General features: G+C 40.5%; 1 protein-coding gene across 1 annotated transcript in view; it reads right to left on the bottom strand.

Moving 5' to 3' along the window:
- Nucleotides 1-21,902, bottom strand: part of CCSER2 (coiled-coil serine rich protein 2) — a 58,482-nt gene extending 36,580 nt beyond the window's left edge. Inside the window, exons 1-4 of the mRNA XM_058810419.1 lie at nt 21,837-21,902; nt 21,041-21,225; nt 8,818-10,294; nt 7,777-7,979 (exon numbers count right to left, since the gene is read on the bottom strand). Of these exons, the coding sequence (XP_058666402.1) occupies nt 7,777-7,979; nt 8,818-10,255 (1,641 nt within the window). The 5' untranslated portion in view covers nt 10,256-10,294; nt 21,041-21,225; nt 21,837-21,902. The remainder of the gene's footprint in view (nt 1-7,776; nt 7,980-8,817; nt 10,295-21,040; nt 21,226-21,836) is intronic.
- Nucleotides 21,903-22,394: the final 492 nt, after the last annotated feature.

Genomic DNA, 22,394 nt, shown 5'->3' with positions numbered 1-22,394 from the left:
AAAGGGGGAAGCATTGTAACCATCCTATATAATTCCAGCAAATTTTAAAAAGATTTTTTATTTTTAGGTTTGTTGTTTTGGTTTTTTTTTTAATAGGCTGGTGCTTTTAAATAGAGTTTCCTGTTTACTTTTAAACACAATCACAGAAAGCAGTCAGCACTGAGCATAAATAGTGACAGAGGAAGAGCAGGGGAGGAGGAGAAGCAGTTCTTCCTACTCACTGCTTCCAGTCTGTTTGCACAAAAAGGCTACCAAGAGGTTCAGCATTGCTTTTACAGTTTATCTAGCCAACAATGGAGCATTTTACCCTATTAAGCAATGTGTAATTGCTACAGCTGCTCTTAACTGGCAGAAATGATTGTGAATTATTCTCACTCCACTGGCTTGCACTTGGATTAAATGTACAATGTTTGTTTAAGGAAAATATAGATGCTTCAAATAATTCCCAGCTGAGAAAGGAACCAAACAACCTCAGAGGAACAGCATGGGCATGGCTGTACCAGTAGCTCAGTTGTTCCCTCTGAGCAAGAGTTTTAATTCTACCCTAAGAGACTTTGGGAGTAACCTGACTATGACACGTTACACAGCATTAATGTGTTCTATTCTTACACACCCAGCTTAATATACTTGCTTCTAATTAAAACCAAAACAATCCTCAAATATCTGCAAGCTACTTTGGGTGATTCTATTTTGACCAGTCTCTCCATGAGCTGCTCACAACAGGGGAAGTGTTCCCTCACATATTGCACTCCTGCAGAGGTGTGTTTATGCCACATCATCCTGATACATTTCCACAGTGTCAGCCAAGGGCACAAAAGCTCAGAACCAGCTCACATATAGACATGCAGTTACCAGCTCATACAGAAAACATCCCTTACAAGCCTAGAAAATGAACCTAGTGGTAACTTCTACCAGTGTTTGCTCTCATATTTCACACAGCATCACAGCAGCTGCCACACTCTGCCCAAAACACAGACCCAAAGGTGTAATTAATGGATGCCATGAGCAGAACACATCAGTAAAAGTGAAGTTGCCTTCCTTGGTTTTTCCAGCCAAAACAGCCTGAGAAGATTTACTGTGTCAGTTCTGAAGGAAGCAGCTCTCAAGGACATATAAGCTTTCCCAAAGGAAAAAAGGTAATTTGCCATAAAAGGATGTTCACCAAATGTCATGTCTCTCAGACCAGGATCACAAGAGGTTTGTGCACTGTAATAAAGTCATATTATCTCCTAATAATGTTTGACACTAGGGACACTATATAACACAGGACAGACAGAAGTGCCATCTCATGAAGTAATTCTGTTTCTCACCACCTCTCCTTGCTGCTACAGTTAAACTCAGAGGTTGAAGACTGGAGCAGAGGTAGGACAGTCAATGGTGGCTGTTTTCCCTCTAAAATCATTCCCTAATGTCATGACATTTCCTTTCTCTGCCACGAGCAGAAAACTGCCTGCCAGCAAACTCCACCACAGGAATGGCTGAGGAGCTGACAGAACACACTGAAATGAGTTTGTGCCCTTAGTTCTGTATTGACAAGCAACAACACAGACTGAATTTTTCATAGCAGTTGCAGTTTTCTACTAAAAACTTAATGGTGGAAATATTACTCAAGGGTGTTCTCCCATTACTTCAGTATATTCACAAATATTATCTGTTCATAATGAAGATTAAAGGCAAAAAGATGACACTGACTTTTGAGGTTTTGAAATCAGAACCAAGCAGTCTAGTGGTTTTCCAAACACACATTTTTAGGCATAAAAATAGGCTTCTTAGAAATTAGGAACAAAAAAAACAATTGCCACAGATTTCTGTACTTGTATTATTGGAAAAATGAAAACTATGAAGTTATAAAAGTAAAATTTAAGTGAATCTGAATAATTTTTATCAGATTCTGGAACATGACATGAAGATATTGGGACAAAGACATGAATTTAGAAGCTTGTACAGCTTAAACAGAGGTTACCAACTACAGCAACTTCCAATAAGCAGCTACCAATGAAAAACAGCTTTCAAGGCTGACATGTGTATTAGATTCCAATTCCAGAATCACTATACATATATATATATATATACACACACACACACACCTGAGCAGGAAGTTTGACCACAGAAATGGCAGCTTCCCAGACAATGTATTTCCAGTAAATCTTTCTGTATACCAATTAATAAATTCATACATTGTTTGCCATTTTCTAGAATGCATCAGTAAAAGCTAAAACCTCACAGAAGACCTCATGTGCTACTGGGATATCTCTTGCCAATAAAGATATTGGCCTAACTCAAAAGTCAGGCTTTCAGGTAAAGGAGTGTGAAGAACCAACAAATTCAATTTGTCAGCTACTTCAAAATCCAAATCACCCCAACATATATAACAAGATTCCCTATGAAGAAGGGAATCCATATTTAATGAAGTACACTTCACTAAATAATTATACCACAATAATTATGCCTTCTCTTTCTTTCCATCCTCACAACCTCACTAAAGTATTGGGCATCTAATAGTGTCATCAGTTCTCACTGTATCACATTCACTAGCAAAAAAAATATTTCAAAATCTCTAACCATATACAAAATTGGAAGTGTGTATTTATTAATGCCATAATGAATTTTAGTCAAAATGCACTGACTGAGGTGAAATCATCCTTTGCTTTCAGGTACAGAACAAACTCAGACACTTCTTAAAGAAGTGCTCAACTGAAGTACACAAATTACTTTCAGGAAGCATCATGGGAGCACAAAATGAAATTAATTCTCTTTATTAACCTCACCTTTTGTATTCTAAGAGAGGAGGAAATGCATTAAGTCAACACTGCTCATTTGAGTACAGCCTGTCAAGAAACATTTTAATGCTCTTCTCTGCTTTGAGTAAGATCTTCATTGTTCTTTGAAAGATGTAAAGAGAAAAAAGAACTGAATTTCATCTGGCTCATTAGATGAAAGGCTTTTAATGTGTGCTTCTTGTACCTAGCTTGTACCTGAAGGACTCATTTCATGACTACTCTTTTAGAAAGTTCTAGCAAAAAAAAAGTTTGTGTTGAGAAAAGTTTATGTACTTTTTACATTGTCTTAAGCTTACTTGCAGTTTTATTTTCATTACAGCTGTAACCAAACATTACAAAGTTTAAAAAGCCCAACTTCTCATAGAACAAGAATTAGTGTTTTGGCATTACCTCCTGAAAAGAAAGTTCTGCTAAAGAAAGGAAGATGGTAGAAGGCAATATCAAGAAAGTATAATAAATGGAAATAAATAAAATAATAAAAGAAATAAATGTATTAGAACTACACACATTACAAGTCTGAATTCATGTTAATAAATTACTCATTTGAGAAATCAGACTGGCAATTTAAACCTTACTACAGAGTAATTTTGAGAAGTGAATTATTTACAAAATTAAGGTAATTAGCACTAAATTACTTGTAAATAACTACTGAAATAAATTAATAACTGAACTAAACAATTCTATTTTAGCAAGTTCATTTTCTTTAAGAAGTAGAGCATATTCCACTGAGTACCAATGCTTCAGGAACCAGAAAGCGTTTTGCCCAGTCTCAAAAACTAATTCAGAATTGCCCTTGCCCAAGTTACAGTCACAAAGGGGAAAAAATACAACAAAGAACAACAACAAAAATCTTACAAGACTTCAAAAAATTACCTGGAAGAAGAGAAAAATGTAACTATTTGATACTGTGGCTAGAATTCTGGCCATGTGTCAAACTGATTCATTCCAGTGAGATCCAGATTTCATCCCAAGAGCAATTAAATTCTCAGCAAAGCAGTTAAAACCCATCTGTCTCCTCAAGCCAGATTTCAATTATTATTCCATAATCCTATGCCTTATAATTACATTGATGCTCACTCTGCACATACCCAAAAACACTGGCTGGATTTACTTCAGGAAAAATGAACACAGTGCAAAGATCCACATTGCTACCGGAGCCTACAGGAAAAAGAGTCAATCTGACAGTACAGGGAACACTCTGAAAGCTTCCTGTCCAAACCTATTGGCCAAATGCAATTGCTTGAAAAGAAATGAAAAAAACCCCAAATCACATTGCAAAAACCTCTCTTGAGAGTATTACAGAAAGAAGCCAAAATTACAGGAATGTTTTCAGTTTAAAGTTTTACTTCTTGCAGACTTTGAGCACTAAAATATTGTAGCATCTTTAAAACAAGCAGATACCTCAGAACAAGAACAGCTGTACTACCTATCTTCTCAATGTAAATAAGGACTTGCACTTGCCAAAAACATTCAAAGCTTCACTCTGAACAAACACACATTAAAGCTTCTCTTTCCCATGTGTCTTCTTAATGTGCTGGAGATGAGAAAACACCTCAAACCTTGCTACAGCAAGAGAGCCATGAGACTCCAGTCAGGCTGCCTGTTTGAGACACATTGTTTACAGGTATGGTGAACAGTATTTTCAGACAAAAATTACTGAAAACAAAAATCTAACAAAACCAAACTACAGCCAGGAGTTGTAACTCACACTGCTGAGCAGCTTTCTGCCATGAAGCACTAAAGGAATGAGGCACTGCTGTCAGTGACTAAAATCCAGGACAGGGGCAAACAGCACAGCTAGAATTGAGTGAGAGCACCTATGGATAAATACTGCCCTTCCTGCTAAGTTACAGAGCCATCAGCTGCTCTGCTAAGCACCAGTCTGCTCACACAGAACTGAACTTGGTGCTCAGAAGCAAAGACCAGCTGTGGGAAAAACTATAAAGGGCACCAACAAAATCAGTGCTTAGAAATTTGAAAGCAGTTCAGCGCTAAGAAATTTATCCAAAATAACCAAAATTTCCATTTGAAAGTGGAAATAAAACAACAACAGAGATAGTGGAATTAGTTACTTTCTGTTATGCAATTAGGCAATAAAAATATTTTCATCCTTACAAAAAACCCCACAAATTCCTACCAAGCTCTAAGTCCTGCCTGTGATATTATTTAGATTTATATGACTCTAAAACTTCCAACACTGGATTACACATTTTCTTCACAGCTGCTGACTCAGTAAAGAACAGGAGGACTGCATTAGAAGAGGCTAAATTTTCCTTTATTCTTCGTTCCCACATCTTTAAAATCAAGATGTACTGAGAATAGCAAAGATATTGGCTTTTCTGCTCCCCAAAAGGAACAATGAGCTTCAGAAGCCAGCAAGTTCCTGCTGTTGCCTTCCTATGCTGGTTCTCGTTTCAGAAGCACAGCTAAAATCCCCTTTGCAAAAGCTGCCCTCCCAAAGATGCTCCAAACACTCCTAAACCAAGTTCACCCTAGGGGGGGCTGCACTGCCATCTATGGAAAAGCTTAGGAAAAACATTTGGCATCTAGTATTTGTTGATACTAAGAAGGATACAGCTTAAAAGACTACCAAAACAGCAGTGGGATGAAAATGAGAAAGAAAAAGGCAAACTGTGCAATAAACATGACCAATTACTCAGCACACAGTTCCCTGAACTGCCACTCAGCCACATTGCTTCTACTCACCCAGCCTGGTGCCACAGGAACTCCAGAGCTACTGCTTTGGTGACTGCCCTGGAAATACTGAATCCAAGGGCAGGCAGGCTGGCATTAGCCCAAGCACTCCAAATTCTTAAATCTGACTCTCAGCAATTGGATTTTGACACACAGATATGAACTGCTTTTAACACACCACACTAGAGGATAGAAACTGCATAATTTGATCACGTATCTGCCAGCAATCAAAACATCTGACGTGTTGACTAATCACAATAATTATTCTCAATGCTTTCACTTTTTTGTCTTTCTACTCTCTGCTTGCAGAGAAAAGGAAAAACATGGAACAAAAGCTTAAAAAACCTACTCAAGAGTACTGTTTTTCAGAAAGAATGAAAAGCTGCATCAGAAATTCTTTTGCATCTTCAGATTAGAAAAGATCACTGTCAATCTTCAGGCTAAAGAAATCAAATATATCATAATTTCTACCAAAACCTACAAGTACAGGGAAAAAAAAATTTAAAATCCCACTACTAAGAGGCAATTCAACATTTCAGAGCTCCATTTTCCCCCCTCAAAATCCAAGCTACTGAAAATGTATTTCTGTCTTGTAAAAATAAAAGGTACTACTGATGTTTCTCTCATTCAGATAAATGTCACAGTGCAGCAGTAAGCACTGAATTCAGGAAAAGCAGGAACAGGATAAAAAAATCAAAATGGGTCGCAACAATACGTGATCTTCTAGATTCAACATCAAGTCTTAAAATCTCCTTTCTCCACTTCCTCCAAAACTAGTAAGTACATTCTTCCATTCTTAAGCCCTTTCTAAAATCTGTTTACTTTCAAAAAACAAAGAAATAATGCAAAATAGTGAATAAGAATATCAAAGGCTTCTAATGTGCCTTTCATCTGCTTACAACAGTTTCTGTCAATCAGCAATTGATTCAATAGGAACTCATATCCATGCACAAATTAATTCACAGGGGCTACACAGACCAAAACCTAGATACATTCTCTGAAAGCACAGTAAAAGAAGTGTCTTCCATTTGTTTGTTACTTTTCAGAGTGTGCATCAAAATATCTATGTTTAAAACTTACCAAGGACAAAGTTTAAAAACTTCCCTTTTTTCTTGGCATGTCATGCATGTGTCTGCAACAAGAGTATTTGTTTTTGCAGTGGCCTCCATGAAAGTTTTCTCTGTAAACACCAATAAAGCTACAAAACTCACACTACAAAAATACCTAACAGCTTTTCCAAGCTGGCCACATCTGCCACAAAAAGTTAATAACCACTGCTAAATTCTTTCAAGCACTAGATCCCAACATCATAATTTAAGACAGAGAACAAACAATACCACAAGCAGCTGAAAATATATCAGGAATTGATATTTGGTTACACACAAAGAATGTAATTACCTATCTGTGCCCAAGTCTGAAAGTCACCACTAAATTGCAGTGGTGACACAGCACCCAACACACCTGAAACTCACGAAGAGTGACACATCAGTTAAACCAAACTGGTTTTGTCAAACCTTCTGATTGTTAGCTTAATGTTAATAAAACCCAAGTTGCTTGATTCAAATTCTGTGCAGATAAAGGAGTACAAACAGAGCAGACAGAACATTCTTCAGGGCCACTGAAATTCTAAGGTTGGCTCTCTGGTCCCAGATGGAGGATCACACCACAGCACAGCAACAACTCTCCATCCACTCTCCACACATTTAATGATGTTTCTTGCACATCAGTTTGAGTTCAGCAGTGAGAAAAACGTTGTGCTGCATTTGTGTGTCCCACTGGAGAGGCACAAAGAGCCCTGCTACAGTGAGCTACAGCCAGGTCTCCACCTCAAAGATGCTATGACTGACTGAAGAGAGAAATCAAATGTCTGCTTCAGCTCACAAGGGCCCTGTGAGCACACAGTACAGAATAACAGATGCAAGAAGCCACAGAGGCAACAGCTATTTTCTGGCTTTTTCACTCCTATGTTTAGAGATTGCTAGGAGGTGTTGAACCTGTACTTTGCAGAAATCAAATTCCTTTACTCTTTGTGAGTTCTGCTATGAGACTGTGTAAGGAAGGACCTGTTTTGTCCTGACTTTAGAATCAGGAAAGAAAAAAAATGTGTGCAAACAGCTTGATCAAGGTCACCTGGTCCAGAAACAGGAGTTCCTAAACAAGAAGTTTCACAAAGCAATCAACCACAGCACAAAGAGGAAACAATTATAATTTTTTAAAAAGAATTAATATTTTAAAAAATATACTTAATAAGCAATGAACTCAACACACTGTAGCAATGCCAGTTATGAACACAGATACATACTATGCTGTTCATTTCTGAAGAGTCGTAACTTCCACATGGATGGACACTTCCTATAGGTTCCAGCCCTTCTTCATCCCACATGTATGTGCCATCAGAGCTGTCAGATGGAGAGAGCTCAAAGGAGGAGCCAGCTCTGTAGTTCATCTCTGAAGAGATGACATTCTCAGTAGTGTGTTTTGTGCTTTCACTGTTGTCATCCACTGCTTAAAGAGAACAGCATCAGTTAAGACTACAAAAACAATCCAATTTTCAAAAAATAAACATTAAAATGCCTGTTACTGGTGTGCTGCCTCTGCTGGAGCTGTACTGTAACAGAAATACCTGAGAGCTTTCTGCAGTATTGTTCCATCATCCCAGAAGGGGGAAAAGCTTAAGCTGGTTTGGCAGCTACAACCAAGGAATCTTCCAATCTACATCATTGCTAACATACTAGAAGGTGGGTCCAAAAATATATCCTTTGGTTCTAGTCTTTCAATTGCAACATCCCCCAAATAAGCTTTTATCATGAGAGGCCCATCAAAGATTTGAAAATGTGACTTTCAAAAGCATCTTCTTGTGTGTCTTCAACTCATTTTTAAAGAATTAATATGCATCAGAAAAAACAAAAAAGACCCAGTAACAATTCTGTTTATAACTGAACTAATTCAATTACACATCCTACACTTATTTCCACTACTTAGAAGCAGTTACAGCTGTTCTCTGCCTACAGAGGTGGAGGGAGCACGAGGTGAAATTTTCTTAAAATATCACCAACCCAGAAAATGAATGGCATAACAAAGATATGAGGAATCCCACAACCACAACACAAATGTGTTTAAAGGAGGTCACTTTCATTTTTATCACAAAGGGCTCTTCAAAGTAATGCTTGGGAAAAAACTATAATGCAGAAAAGGCACAAGCAAACACATATGTCAGCATAGAGCAGTTCCATTCTGAAACAAGCCATAAGCAATGGGTAATTACATTAAATAACTTAATTACTATCACAGAATTTTGATTTAGCACCTAAAACTTCAAACAGAACATAAAAAATGTATTTACCAGACACATTTATATCAAGCCAGTCGTCAGCATTACAGTGAGATCCTCCACCTCCCTTGAGAGACGTGAAGGGCTCGATGGACGTTCTGCTCCCATGCTCTAATTCCTGAAGGCAGCTCTCCTTCTGCTGGATTTGTACAGTTCTGTTTGCCTCTTCTATATCTATGAAATCGTCACTGAAGTCTTCACTCAAATCATTTTTCTCAGAGGATGACAAAGAAGATATCGATATTTCATCTCCATCATCGCTCATACACATCACTTTTGACCCATGCTTTCCCAGACTCTCATGCAGGGCCTCCCCAGGTTCTGTTCTGTGAGCCCTGCTCTCTAGGATGCTGTTTTTATCAACGGCTCTGTTGATGCTGGCTGAGATCTCCGCGCTCTCCAGCAGGCGCGCGTCCGGAGCCGCGCTTTTGCCGCCATCCACAACAGCACTCCCAGCAAAGCGCTGCCTGGTGGGCTTCAGCAGGGAAGGCCGACTCAATCTGTATCCATAGGAAGGTGCTGACCCAGATCCGTTTGACAGTGGGGGTTTCTTGGAACAGGGAGCTGACACAGCCGAGTACGGTCTGGTAAATCCATACTTCATTGGCTCGTTTCCATTGGGTACATCCAACTGACACGCGTTCCTTGACAGCAGAGCAGGCCTCTGAGACGTCCTGGCAGCGACATTCTGACTATGATAAGGCCTTGTAAGATCCACAGCTTTGTTAAAGGAATGTGACCTGGTTAGAGATGCACTGGGAAGGAAAGAATTCTGAATGGAATGTGAAAAACTTTGTGATCTTACCATTTTGTCACAGCAAAAAGCCTTGCTGGCATTGTCTGTAGATTGTGCCAGGCTTTCTCCTGAACTTGTCCTTGTGGCACCAGAATTAGCTCTAGGTCTCTGCAAACCTACCACCGGCCGATTTCCATAAAATCCATTTAAATTTGATCTTGGAGCATTGAGTCCAGAGTATGTCCTTCCTGACAGGGTACCTTTGGTGAATTTAGCTGAATTAGAGAGTCCAGATATAGACTTTGGATTTAATTCCTCAGTAGAAGATACAAACATATTGGTTTGCTTTGCTGCTTTTGACACAACCGAAGCAGTGCTGTTCAAACCCACCCTGAGCTCATCATTGCCCAATGCTCCTTGAGATTGAGGGAACTTCTCAGAATCAATTAATTTTTCATTAGAGTTGCGTCCGGTGTTGACCTCTCTCCCATTCTGATCGTTAAGCTGACATTTATTTGATTTTTTCCAGTTGAAAGCAAAGGAAGACATTCCAACAGTGCCATTGTGCTTGTTGAAATTTTTGCCACCGTTACTCCCTGCTAAGTTCACGGTCGTCCCATTTGGCATCGGTTGCAAAACAGCCCCCAAAGTTTTCATTCCATATTTCGGTAGCCTGGAAACCAAGGATGTCCTGTTTTGATTTTTTTCTTCCATGAGCTATTGGGTACATTGGTCCTTAAAGGGTGCTTGAATCTAAGAAAGGAAAATAAAACAACATTAAACCTGAATGAACTACACATTAAACACAGTTTTCTATACATTTCCAGCTATTTGCTTCCTAGATTTCTGTGCCTAAGTCCACCATGCTGATAAAGAGTAACCCAGACACATTTGTTAACTCCAGAGTTCCAGCAGTTATCTGGCAATAATACACTCTTCAGATGACAGCTCCCTCTCCCAACTTTCATTCTCTACATAAACCATCTGTTTTTGTTTTCCTTTTGTAATCAATAAAATAAACTTGAGAGGAGGTTGGATGATTTTTTTTGTTTTTTTTCATTTACCCATTTTTAGCAACAAACTGAACTTTTCAACTGTTACAATTATTAAGTTATTAAATTAAGATTTAGTATTTTTCAAAAAGCCATAAATATGACACAGCAAAAACCTGTGGTCTGCAACATAAACCCGTATAAAACAATAATGTAAAATCTGACTAAAAGCTAATTTTTTGAGATTGTTTTCCATTTCCCCAATGCCTAAAACATAGGAAATAACTACTCATCATGCATCTCATCACAACATTTTTTCTTCTGAGACCTTATGGATCTCCCAAAACAAGATTCACATTCCTAGTAATCGTTTTTATATGGAGACTGCAGTCTACTTTGGAAATCATCTGATTCACACATAAACCTGAGGTACAGTGCAACAGCTGCATAAGGTCAGTGGTAGTAAGCAAATTCAAAGGATCTACTTATTCAAAGTACACAGAATATCTTGTGTAACCACAGCAAGGATTACCCTGAAGTGAATCACTCCCCAAGCTGCAAGACTCACTAAGAAACATTTAAATTCTTAGTGATACAGTTGAAGATAAAATCAAAGATAAGATCGAAGTGGCATTAAATTCATGCAAACTGAATTACCCTGAGGATTTGCCACTGAATAGGATGCCCCAGAGCAGCACTTCTGGAAGCAGATCTGCATTACAAAGATAGAAAGTGAAAGGCATTGCAGACAGGGCATTTAGGGGCTCCTAACTTGTTAGAACACCAGAATTCACATTCTGCAACTGGTGTGTGCATTTCCATTTTGAAATACACAAATCCTGACTTTTCAAAGACTCAGTGAATTCTTGCAGAGCAGAGACACTGCCCTCACACAGGTGTGCAAAGAAGGACACAAATATTTCCCCCTGGGACCTGCAGACCATTTCATTCACATGGATAACACTTGCCTGCATGTGGATTGAGGTGTCTAATGTCAGACTTCTTGCCTACCTGCATACCTTGCACAGGAAAATAATATCATCAGGCAACATCAAAGATCTTTATTTCATGTCAACTACATCCAATAAAGTACAACTTTTTTTAATAGCTCCATGAATAAAAAAATGGCCTTTAATATGCTGATGAATTCATTCCCAGCAAGCATCATAGTGCAGATCCCTCAGATGATAACCTAACTCTAAAGAAAAGGCAAGTCTTGTGAAGAAATCTTCCAAATTGAAAAAGTTAAATTAGAAAGCTGCTAATTTAACTTGCATGCTTTATGGATAATTCCTTTTCACATCTGTCTACCATCTCTTAGGTGACTGCAAAATTTAAATGAGGCCATTTAATTAGATTACTTTAATCCTCCACCAAGTGCTGCAAATTAAACTTGAAAAGGAGACATTTCAGTTCTCTAGGAAGGGCTCTTGCTCATTTATCCTTGATTAGGCAAAGACAACACATTATCTTCAACAAAACCATACTGATAGCCCAGAACACTTCAGATAATTAAATTAAAAAACAAACAATACTTCTCTGTATTTTATTAGCTGTGTAACTGTAACTACTGTGCCACTTCCGGGAGCCCAAATGTTTCATTTGTTTCACTGAAACACAATGTCATCAAAAAAAACCACTAAAACTTAACAGCATCATGTCTGGCAGATGTTTCCCAGAAAATGGGGGATTTTCTTATTAAGTTCTCTAAAACTTCCTTAATCTTTAGTTATGTTTACTAGGAAAGATTCCACCAGCCTCACAATTAAACTCCCTTATCAAGCAGCACTGTTACCAGTTAGAGTATGATTTCTGCATCCCAGAAGATTCAAGTTCAATACAATTTAAATTGCAGCCTACTGTACTATAAAGAAATTCAAAGTATTTTTAGACTTAAGTAACTTATGGATTTTTAAAAAACTGACATTTGGGCAAACAAGTTTTATATTCTTTGCCTTGGGAAATACATTATCTAGTGCACACAAGCCTAATCAGGAATTAAGCTAATTATAAAGAGCCTAGCCTTACATAATGATCCAGGGAAAAGGAGTTAAAATCCACAGACCCCCTCTGAAGCATAATCTGAATTAACTGCAAAGCTGCTACATCCTTACCTTCAAGGATATTCAAGATCCTGGTGATAAGCAAAAGGATATTAATTCTCACCCTCCTTGGTACTTCCTCTACAGAATTATTTACACCTCAATAAAATCCTGCATTGTTGGTTTCAAGAGGCAAGCACCACATTCACTGTAATTTCATTCACAGTTTGTTCCAGCACCAGGAAGGCAGTTTCCTATACATTAGCTTCTCAGCAAAGTCCAGCTTTGCACCTGAGACTCTGCCCTACAGAAGAAGACAGCTTAAAGATTCACACATCTGAAAATGTATTAATACATTTTAAAATCCTGCAATTCCTAGGATCCCTGCCCCCAGGCAGATAACAGCATTTTCCAGTTCCAGATTCCTGAATGGGACTGAATTCCCCTCCTCTTGTCACAGCAGTGTGGAATACCCAGCTGAGGGATGGAACACATGTGACAGGCTGGTGACAGGCCAGAGAAATTCCCCTTGCAATCCTACTGCCATGGCAGCAGTTTCAGATCTGTGTTTCACTCACAGAAATTGAAGTGCGCGTGTATTTCAGCTGTGCCCTGTGCACAGCTTATAAAACCACCTCTTACACCTCTGGGTTATTAAAATTACATCAGTTATGTGAAAATATCTTATTTCTACCAATGTAGGGAGGTATTGAATGTTAACAGGGAAAAATCTGGGAGGTCCCTGCAACAGAAACAGCAAAAGGCTTCCTTAGCACTCACTTGAGAACATTCCAAGATGGGCAGTATGACTGCAAGTCGATTTTCAGCTTTAAGAGCACCACGGGAGCTTAACAGAATGGAAAAAACTGGCAAGAGATCCAGCTGGCAAACACCTGCTCTGAGCACGACAAGCCCTGGGGAATTCAAGATCATGAATCCTGAGGAAATCATGCATGCTGCATGAATTAAAATTAATCAGAATGCAACCAGAAATTCTGATGGCTTCCAGAGTGAACTTTGAGTATTTACAACTTTTTGTGCTGTTTACTCTGCATGGAGTGGTTTCAGTTCAGTCCAAAGTGCCACCTTCACTCCAAGATCCAGTAAGATTTATCAGCTCTGCAGTGAAATTCTCCAAGCCTGCCTTCCTTCTCCTGCCTTCCATTTCTCCAAAAGATCTGTTCTTAACTCAATTCCCAATGCTTTATGAAGGCATCCCTGAATTTCAGCCACTCTCCCTTTCCTATGTAAACTGCAGTGATTAACACCAGCTACCCTGACATTGACTTCTGAAGGTACCATAGCCAGGAAGTACAGCAAGAAATTCCAAGACTGTGAGGGCCTCTTGTTCTATTTCTCTGAAATTACCTTGCTTTTCTGTGTCCCAAATTGTGAGATTCTCTTTTCAGGTCTCAATGCAGCTTAGAGATACTCCCTTTTCTGTTTTTCCACCCTCACACTAACGAGGTTCTACCCACTTTGAAGGGCTGACCCAGCAAACACCAACCAACCAGCTATCCAAGCTGCTCTTGTGCTCAATTTATTGTTAAAATACACTAGGACAAAGAACAGGAGCAGAACATGAGAATGAATAAAGAGAGAAGGAAGCAAGAAATACATCATAAAGAAATTGGAGCTTCAGTATTTCTAACATTGAGCAATATCTCTGGTCAATACAGCAGAAAATGTGACATCCCTTGTCAACTCTAAAAGCATTCTTGCTATTCATCAGCATTCTTAATGTTTGATAAGGCAAGAGGACATAAGCACTTACTGGAGAAAAAGAAGTAGGGAAACACAGCTCTATTTTGTAGAAGAAAGCTACCACAATAATTCCAAAATCAAAACCTCCCTCTGCATCCCTCAGGGCCACACTGTCAGTTCACTGTGCCATTAATGCTGTTTATACACAGCATCAGGCACCTCAAGGAAGCAAAAAAGGGCAAAGTGTTATCTGCCCAGACAAGGATACTTTGCAATTGTTGCCCACTTGTACTTTTCATATTAGTAAAACAGAAACTATGCATTTTAAACTCCAAATTTTTACATCAAAACTAACCAAAACATTGAAACAAAACAGGGTATGAGTTGTCATAAGACCTTTTAGATTTTATGGGAATTTTACCTACAAGAAAAACTTTTGCTAAAAACCTGTTTCTCAAACAAGTAAAGCTGCACTGATTTTTGGCATTCTTACACAACTAACAAGGAGGAAAGCAGTCAAGGTCCAGATGTTTAGCCAGCTGCAGCAAGGAACGGCTTCAGCACAAAGACAAGAAGATGGAAGAGGATACCTGAGGGTACAGACAAATTACTCCCAGTAAAAGAGACTATCAGGGTCTGTAAGGAAGGAGAAAGCCTTGACAGTGCAATTTCAAGTTCCTCATAAGTGTTAATGCAGGTTATTATGGTTTGCTGATAAATGAGATGTGAAGTGCAATGGCAGTTACTCTTTGCTGCCCTGGTGCTGACAGCCCAACTGCTGTCAGGGACAGGTCAGCCAGAAACTGGAATAAAGCACTGGAGATTCACAACTCCTCTCTGAACCTGCTCTTCATCTGATGCATCCTCTTGCAGAAGTCATCAATTCCTTTCTTCAGCAGACCTTGCTCAGCCTGGATGAGCAATGTCAAGCCTGTACCTGCAGACACAAACACCAGGCAGCCCTTGCATAACCAGCTCCAGAACACAAGAGCAGGGCACAGTGGCTTTCACAGGCATCCAAGGAACACAAGGCCCAGATGACAGCAGCACTCATTAGGTGTGCTGACCCCAGGAATGCTGCAAGAGGTGGGAGGGATATTTTGCCATCTATCAGAAATAATTACCTTAATCATGGCAAATACATGTGGCTCCAGTGCAGAAACACCCCTGCCAGAAGGAATTAAATTATGTGCATTACTTCACTCCTTATGTTATGCAAGGAACAGCCTCCTGTGGACTGAACCAACCCAGGAGATTCCACCCCAGTGAGCAAGTAAGGCTTCTTCACTAGGGTTGCTTAATAGCTCTTAAATAGCAAAAGATGCAGATGTTTTCAACATCTTTGCTGGAGAAACAAAAAGCCTTTACTTGTTTCTCTTTGTTGTTACCAAATTTGCAGGGATAACAAAGAGAAAGGGGAAAAAACTGAAGTAAGAAATGACACTGTCTGTCTGCCTTACAGATCCAACGCTCTGCAATCTAGAGACAAAGGCACACACCTACAAAGAAGCCAAAACCTGTTAATCATTCACCAGCACCACCTCCCAAGCCCTTCCAAAAACAACTCCAAACAAACATACTGTGGCTACAAAGCACATTTATATCTAGGTTCCTATGCTGCCTTAATACTTCCCTGCATTTAGGAAGATTTCTGTCCTGGAAGAAAAATCATAATTGTGTATATGCTTCTGTGCAAGTACATGGATTTTGGAAAGACTCTCCTCTTTCCCACCAGAGTCTTTTTTCCAAGGTTTCTCAAACATTTCTGGCATTCTTACATGAAGAATAACGCAGCAGGTAATCAGAAGCCTGCCTTTCAGAAGAGTTTTAAAGGTGCATCACCATCATAAAGGCAATTTAAATTTTATGCTGTGGCTAAGATTGACTGGAAAAAATCCCAAACATCAATTGCAGTCTAGAATTAAAGCTTTCTACCAATGAAATGTCAGATCCTGATGTCTCCTTAAAACATTTTGTGATTATGTCAGCATCAAAGCAACTGACAGCAGAAACAGGCCCCTGCTCCTGCTGATGGTATTAGTCCTTCAGCAACAGCATTTCACATGGGTAATTTAATCTGTCTTGTAAGAACAAATCCAGAAAGATTGCATCTGTCTCAAAAGCAAAGTCCTACTGCAAACCATCAGGAACTACTTGCTGTTCTCTAGCAAATATTTCACTTAGAGGAATAACCTTTTTTTCCTCAGCACTATCCACTGTTACCTAGTGATTCTAGTGATTCAAACACACTATTCCCATCTCTAACTCTTCTAGGAAAGATTTACTTCACCATTGACTCAGTAACAAACTCAAAGAGCTGGTTACCAGTTACTGTTTTCTACTTCTTACATACAAACATGTTAGCTGGAGCAGGATTTTCTTGTTGATAAGGACAGGCAGGCTGAAAGCCAAGTGAAACTTGGTATACAGCTAATTATAACTGGAAATATCCCTTTTTAGACTGCCATGCTGTCCATCCTACTCCTCTGGTTTGTTTATTCAACTGATGCATGTTCTCCAAGTAAAAACACTGAGCTGTCTCGAGCTAGAAGCCTCTCACACTGGCACTAACATATTTTTCAATCTATATTTTGTAATGATTAAATAATGACTAATAACAGAAACAATACTTCCTGTCTGAACTGCTGCTGAGCAGTTTTTCTATGTGGGTATCTTAAGATTAAGAATTTCCATGGGTTTAAATCTTCAATGAGGCTGAGCTTTCAACCAATATGTAAGCTGTTTTTTTTTTTTTTCCCCCTCTAGCCACATACACTCATTCTTTCTTTTTCTCCTGCTGCCTGAGTAAGAATTGCAGTTATAGGTTGAGCAGAGATAATTGGAAGAGACTGCATGTAATTCACACACTCACTGGCACTGGGATATCTTCAATAAGCCTGAAGAGGTTCACACGTGATAACTGAGCAAGATTAGACAAGATGAAGCAGAAAGAAGATAGAAAAAAATAGTTTTGAGATTTTCTTTGCTCTTTGCTACATATTTCCAATGCTATTTCAGCATAGTTCAGTTTTTCACAGATCATGATCTTGAGACAAGAACACATCAGCACATTGCTATGTATCTAAAAAAATCATATTGTTAAGTCAGCCACTGCTGGATAAAAAAAATACTAGAAAAAGGACTAACAGAGAAAATCCTTAACACTGCTACCATGAAAGACAGACAGTGAATCCTGCACAAGTTGGAAATATTATATAAATCATGGAATTTCACTGTGTGTGGATCATGACACTTCAATGCCCAATTCAATTCTCCATATAGTTCCTCCAGACAATTTTACTTTAGAGGTGAGCAATACAAAAATCCCATAAACTCCTGTGGTTGCCTTAAAACAAAATGCACCAGGGAAGGGATGATTAGGGCAAAAACAGAAATGTGACTTCCTCAACCTTCAACTGCTCTCAATTCATAGAATTTCTTAGATTTGATGCAGTTTGTTCAGGAACCCTCCACAGATCTCTTGTCCACTGTTTTGTGTAACCTGTCCTTGAGCCCCCAAACCTTCTGCATCCTTGACTGCCTTAAGCAAGGAGTTCCAGAGCCCCAACAATTCTTTCAAGGTTATCTCATTGTCTTGCACAGATTCCCAAGCAAAATTACTACTAAAATTGCTTCTAAACCTCCTACAGTGCCAGAAGAGGCTACAGATACCTGCTCTCCTGACTACCAAACACACCAGTTTGTTTCATATTTATGTGTTTTCCTGAAGATACTGCATTATTTGAAGTTTCACTTCTTAACATTCACCCTTGATCAAAAATAGTGCAGCCACACAGCTGTGTATTACAGCTTTCAGCTGAAACTTGCCTATTTGTAAAACACATCTTCCAAGTATCATTTTCTTGCTATTGTTTTATTTCATTAGTGCTGGACTCAATACAGCTTCTGTCTACAATTCCACTGATATAAATCAGTTTCCAGTCTCAAAACCAGACTCCCTGAAAATGTTTGAGTACCAAACAACTTTGCAAGTTTCCCACAGCATAACAAACACCGAGATGTTTTTGACAAGAGTGGCAGCCTCCAGGATTTTAATGTGTGTTTTGTGTTTTCCTACCAGCTTTCTGATACACCAACAGCTATACTGGAATGTACTTCTCAAGGTCAGTTTTTTACAGCGTGGAAGACACAGATATTTGTTATGTCCCCAGAGGTTTGAAACTGAAGGAGAAAAAAAAAACCAAAACAGATTATCTGAGAAATTGAGATGTAACTTCAGTTAGGAATGACAGTTTGTCACAGGATCAGTTTCAGAGTAATCTATGTTGTGTTTCATTCAAATTTACATGAAGGCAATACATATTGCTTGTTTTGCTTAATCAGGATCTCAATGGAATCATAGTAAAGCTATACATATCCAAATTACCATTTCAGAAAGCTTCCATGATTAAAAGATTTTCACAGGGATTTTTTTTTTTTCTGTTTTTAACTCTGTTTACTGATGGATAAGGCCCTGCAGGCTGACAGATTGTGCTCCTCCCCTCAAATCTCCTGCTACCAACAGCAGCAGCCTGGGCCTTGCCAAGTTTCTACCTATGCAGGATTGCTTTACTGAGATGAAGGTCACTCAAAAGCCACAGCAACCCTCAACCCACCAAAAATATGTATCAACATGACTATGTAATAATTTTAACATACAAGATCAGAAAATAATAGCATTTAAGTAAAGCCAATCTTTAAAACAACTTACAAAAAGAGTGTGAATGGAATTATCAACTAAATCTACATTGTAGTGATTAACTCTGCATCTATCCAGAAGAGATTTGAATCTCCAGCTTAAAGTAGGCATATTATTGAGTCAAGAGGAGCTGGGACATTCAGTTCTCCCTGGATGCTTCCCTTGTGCTGTGTGTGTCACAAGCCATCTGGGCTGATTAGCCTAAAAGCACAGAATTTCTTAGGCTTCAGGGAATAATTGCAGAAATTATGTACAATTTAAGGGTTATTCTGATCCATAAGTTGTTCAGCCACCTCATCAAAGTAAATCCTCATCAGCCATTTCCTCTGGCTAAGAAGCCAAGCCTGCTTGCAGTGAGGACATTGCCAGCAGAGCCAGTACCTCTTCAATAATGCCATTAAAATGCACTCTGCAGAGCAGGACCTCAGCTCAGCACAGACTAAGTGCTCATGAAAAACAAACCCAACAATCTGCAGTGAATCAGGCATTTTAGCAAGAACTTGTGACACCAGCTCCCCATGTGACCAGGGATAAGCAAAGCCCCCACCCTGAGGAGACTTTCCTCAATTCCCATAGGATACTGTCAGCAGAACTGCTGCAGCTGAATCCTCCTTTCAGAACAGAGAATGACTACTGAGCAAAGTCCAGGACACTGCAAATCCAGCTACTTTTGGTTAAGGAGAAAACAACATTCCCAGAGTATCTCCCAAAATGCACCTACTTGGTAGCAGTGTAGAGTGAGCTGTGTGTCCAAGAGCTATGAAGAAATGCAGAGACCTTTCCTGACCAGCCAAACTTCAACTTTGGGGTAACTATTTAATGCTCTTGGGATTTTACTGTAACATACACGTGTGCAGGTATCCAGAGATTGACATAATCTGTTTTTATTGCTCCAATTGAAACACAATACAGGATTTTCAACCTGATTATCAAAAGCACCATTAGTATTTTGATCTCCTTAACATCCCTGTTGGCACGGGACTTAACCCTGCCTGAAAGCTTCTAATTAAGAAGATGGTGCTGCTGTTTACAGTGAATAGTGGCTGAAAGAGAACACCACAACCACTGTAGATATATTTTATCATATTGGTTTCTGTAACCTTATATTCCTTCATCTCCTCTCCATTTTGAGAAATCCACACTTTCTAAGGATTCCAGGCAAGAAATATTCATCTCAAGACTGATGGCATGATGGCTTTTTATCTAAAGAGCCCATGCCAACATTTCCTACTAACTGGTTTATTCCAAATAACCAATCCCTCTTAAAGGATGATCAGGTCCAAAAGTAATGGATTTTACTCCAATGAGCTTTTACACGAACAGTTCCATTAAACAGGATTACTCATTAGTATAACAATACATTAAATGAGATCATTATGTTAATTGAGGCTATTTCTACCCTTTCAACAGCTTTACAGTTAAAAAACAATACTGGGCAGTTTTTGGAACCCAAACATTGATACTTTTATAATGAAAAATACCATCCATGAGCAGAAATTAAATCTCAACTTCAAAAACAACTTTTCTACTCTAAGCTGTATTGGTTGACATTTAGGTTGCTCATGTCCCATTTGTTAGGCCATCACCTCTTCAGCTTGGAGGCATGTAATTCAAAATGGGCCCATAGAATTTATGTGATCATTACAAGCACGATAAAACGTCTTGTGAATTTCATTCATTATCAGCAAACAATGTAAATATTTACTGCCTCAGGCTAACCCAGAGTTTTGTATATTTGTCCGGAAGAAATTTACTAGTCTCAGTAACCCAAGAGTTTTGTATATTTCTCCAGAAGAGAGAAATTTACTAAAGTCTCAGTACATATGTGAAGTGGCTCTCAATTATAAAAAATGTAACAAAATGAGAACTTAGATTCAATTTCATTTCATTTTTAACACCTTCCTACCAAAAAATTCTATTCTGTACCAAACCAAGGCTCAAAGCCCACAGACACCAAGAACAAACCTGCTGTAGACATGAAGCTCTAACCCTGCAAAATGCACCAGCTCCCCTGAAAAGTGCTTTACATCTTTACACAGCATACCAGACGGACAATCCTTACCTTAATTTGATGTCTGGCCTGGACACTAACGCTCTGCTAGAGCATAAAGTTCCCATGCAGTTTTGCTTTCTTAAACTGAAGATAAACAGCTCGACCTCCTCCAGCTCAAAGTTAAAGGCTGAGGTTGCCTACGTTTCATTGTGTGCCAAAGTACATTTGACAGAACACGAAGAGAACAGCAGGCTCTGGGTGACGAAAGCAAAGTCTCAGTGTCATTAAAGTGAAATCACCACAACGTATAGAACATCCCCTTGGTATAAACCTCAACAGATCACTGCTAAAGCAGAAATGCCGCCACTATAATCCTTTTCCACCGCCGCTATTTTTTTAAACTGTTATCTCTGAACACACACTGGGTGCTTTTGATGCTTCCCCTTTTCGGAGATTAAATCCCTCGAGATACGAAACCTCACGCTACAAGACCTCTGCGGCCGGAGCTCGCAGCAGCTGCTCCCAAGGCACCCGCAGGTGCGTCTGCCCGCACACCGGATCACAGGACACGCCAAGCACCGCAGAGCCGGCACCGGGGCGCTCCCGGCGCCGGGCCCGCCGTGCCGAGCCGTCCCCGAGCCCTCCGTGACATTCAGCGGGCCCGGAGCCGAGCGCTGAGGCCGCCCCGCCCGCCCGGCCCCGGCCTCCCGCGGCCCGCGCGGCCCCCGCTGCCGCAGCATCCCCGGCCGAGCCGCGACCCCCGCCCCGGCGCAGGGCGGCGGCGCTGGGCGGAGGACGGCGGCCGCTCCCCGCCGGCTCAGAGCCCCCGATGAGGGCGCGGGGAGGATGGCCGCCCCGCACTCACCGCCGGCCGGCGCGGGCCGTGTCGCCTCCCGGGGCAGGCCCGCTCCGCGCCCTCGGGTCCCGCCGGCCGGCCCGGCCCGCGCAGGGAGGGGCGGAGGGCGGGAACACGCAGCCGCCCCGCGCCCCGCCGCCCGCCCTGACGTCAGCGCGGCCGCCCCGCCCTGCCCACGGCGGCATCGCCCCATCTCCGGCGTCGGCCCATCTCCCACGTCGCCTCATCTCCATCATTTCCCTCATGGCCCCCATTGCCCCCTCAGCCGTGCTCCGGGAGCCACCGGGCCCCTGGCCCAGCGCGGCCGCCGCAGCTCGGCCGTGTGATGCTGCCGCAGCAATGGTCGAGCAGGCTGGCAGAACCAAGGGCAAATGGGAGTTGTTAAAAGCATTGCAGGAATGGGCCTGCGGGTGTCCCGGCCCTGCGGCATGGAAGGGTGGAATCATGGCACCGTCAGGGGTGGTAGAGACCTTTAACATCAGCCAGTGCGGCCGACACCCAGTGCCAGATCCCCATGACAAACCCATACCACCTCTCTGCACAACCTACCAAACAGTGCCCGACCAC

This window comes from Ammospiza caudacuta, chromosome 9 (genome assembly GCF_027887145.1).
Source record: "Ammospiza caudacuta isolate bAmmCau1 chromosome 9, bAmmCau1.pri, whole genome shotgun sequence".
NCBI lineage: Eukaryota > Metazoa > Chordata > Aves > Passeriformes > Passerellidae > Ammospiza > Ammospiza caudacuta.
This window is presented reverse-complemented; position numbering and strand designations above follow the sequence as displayed.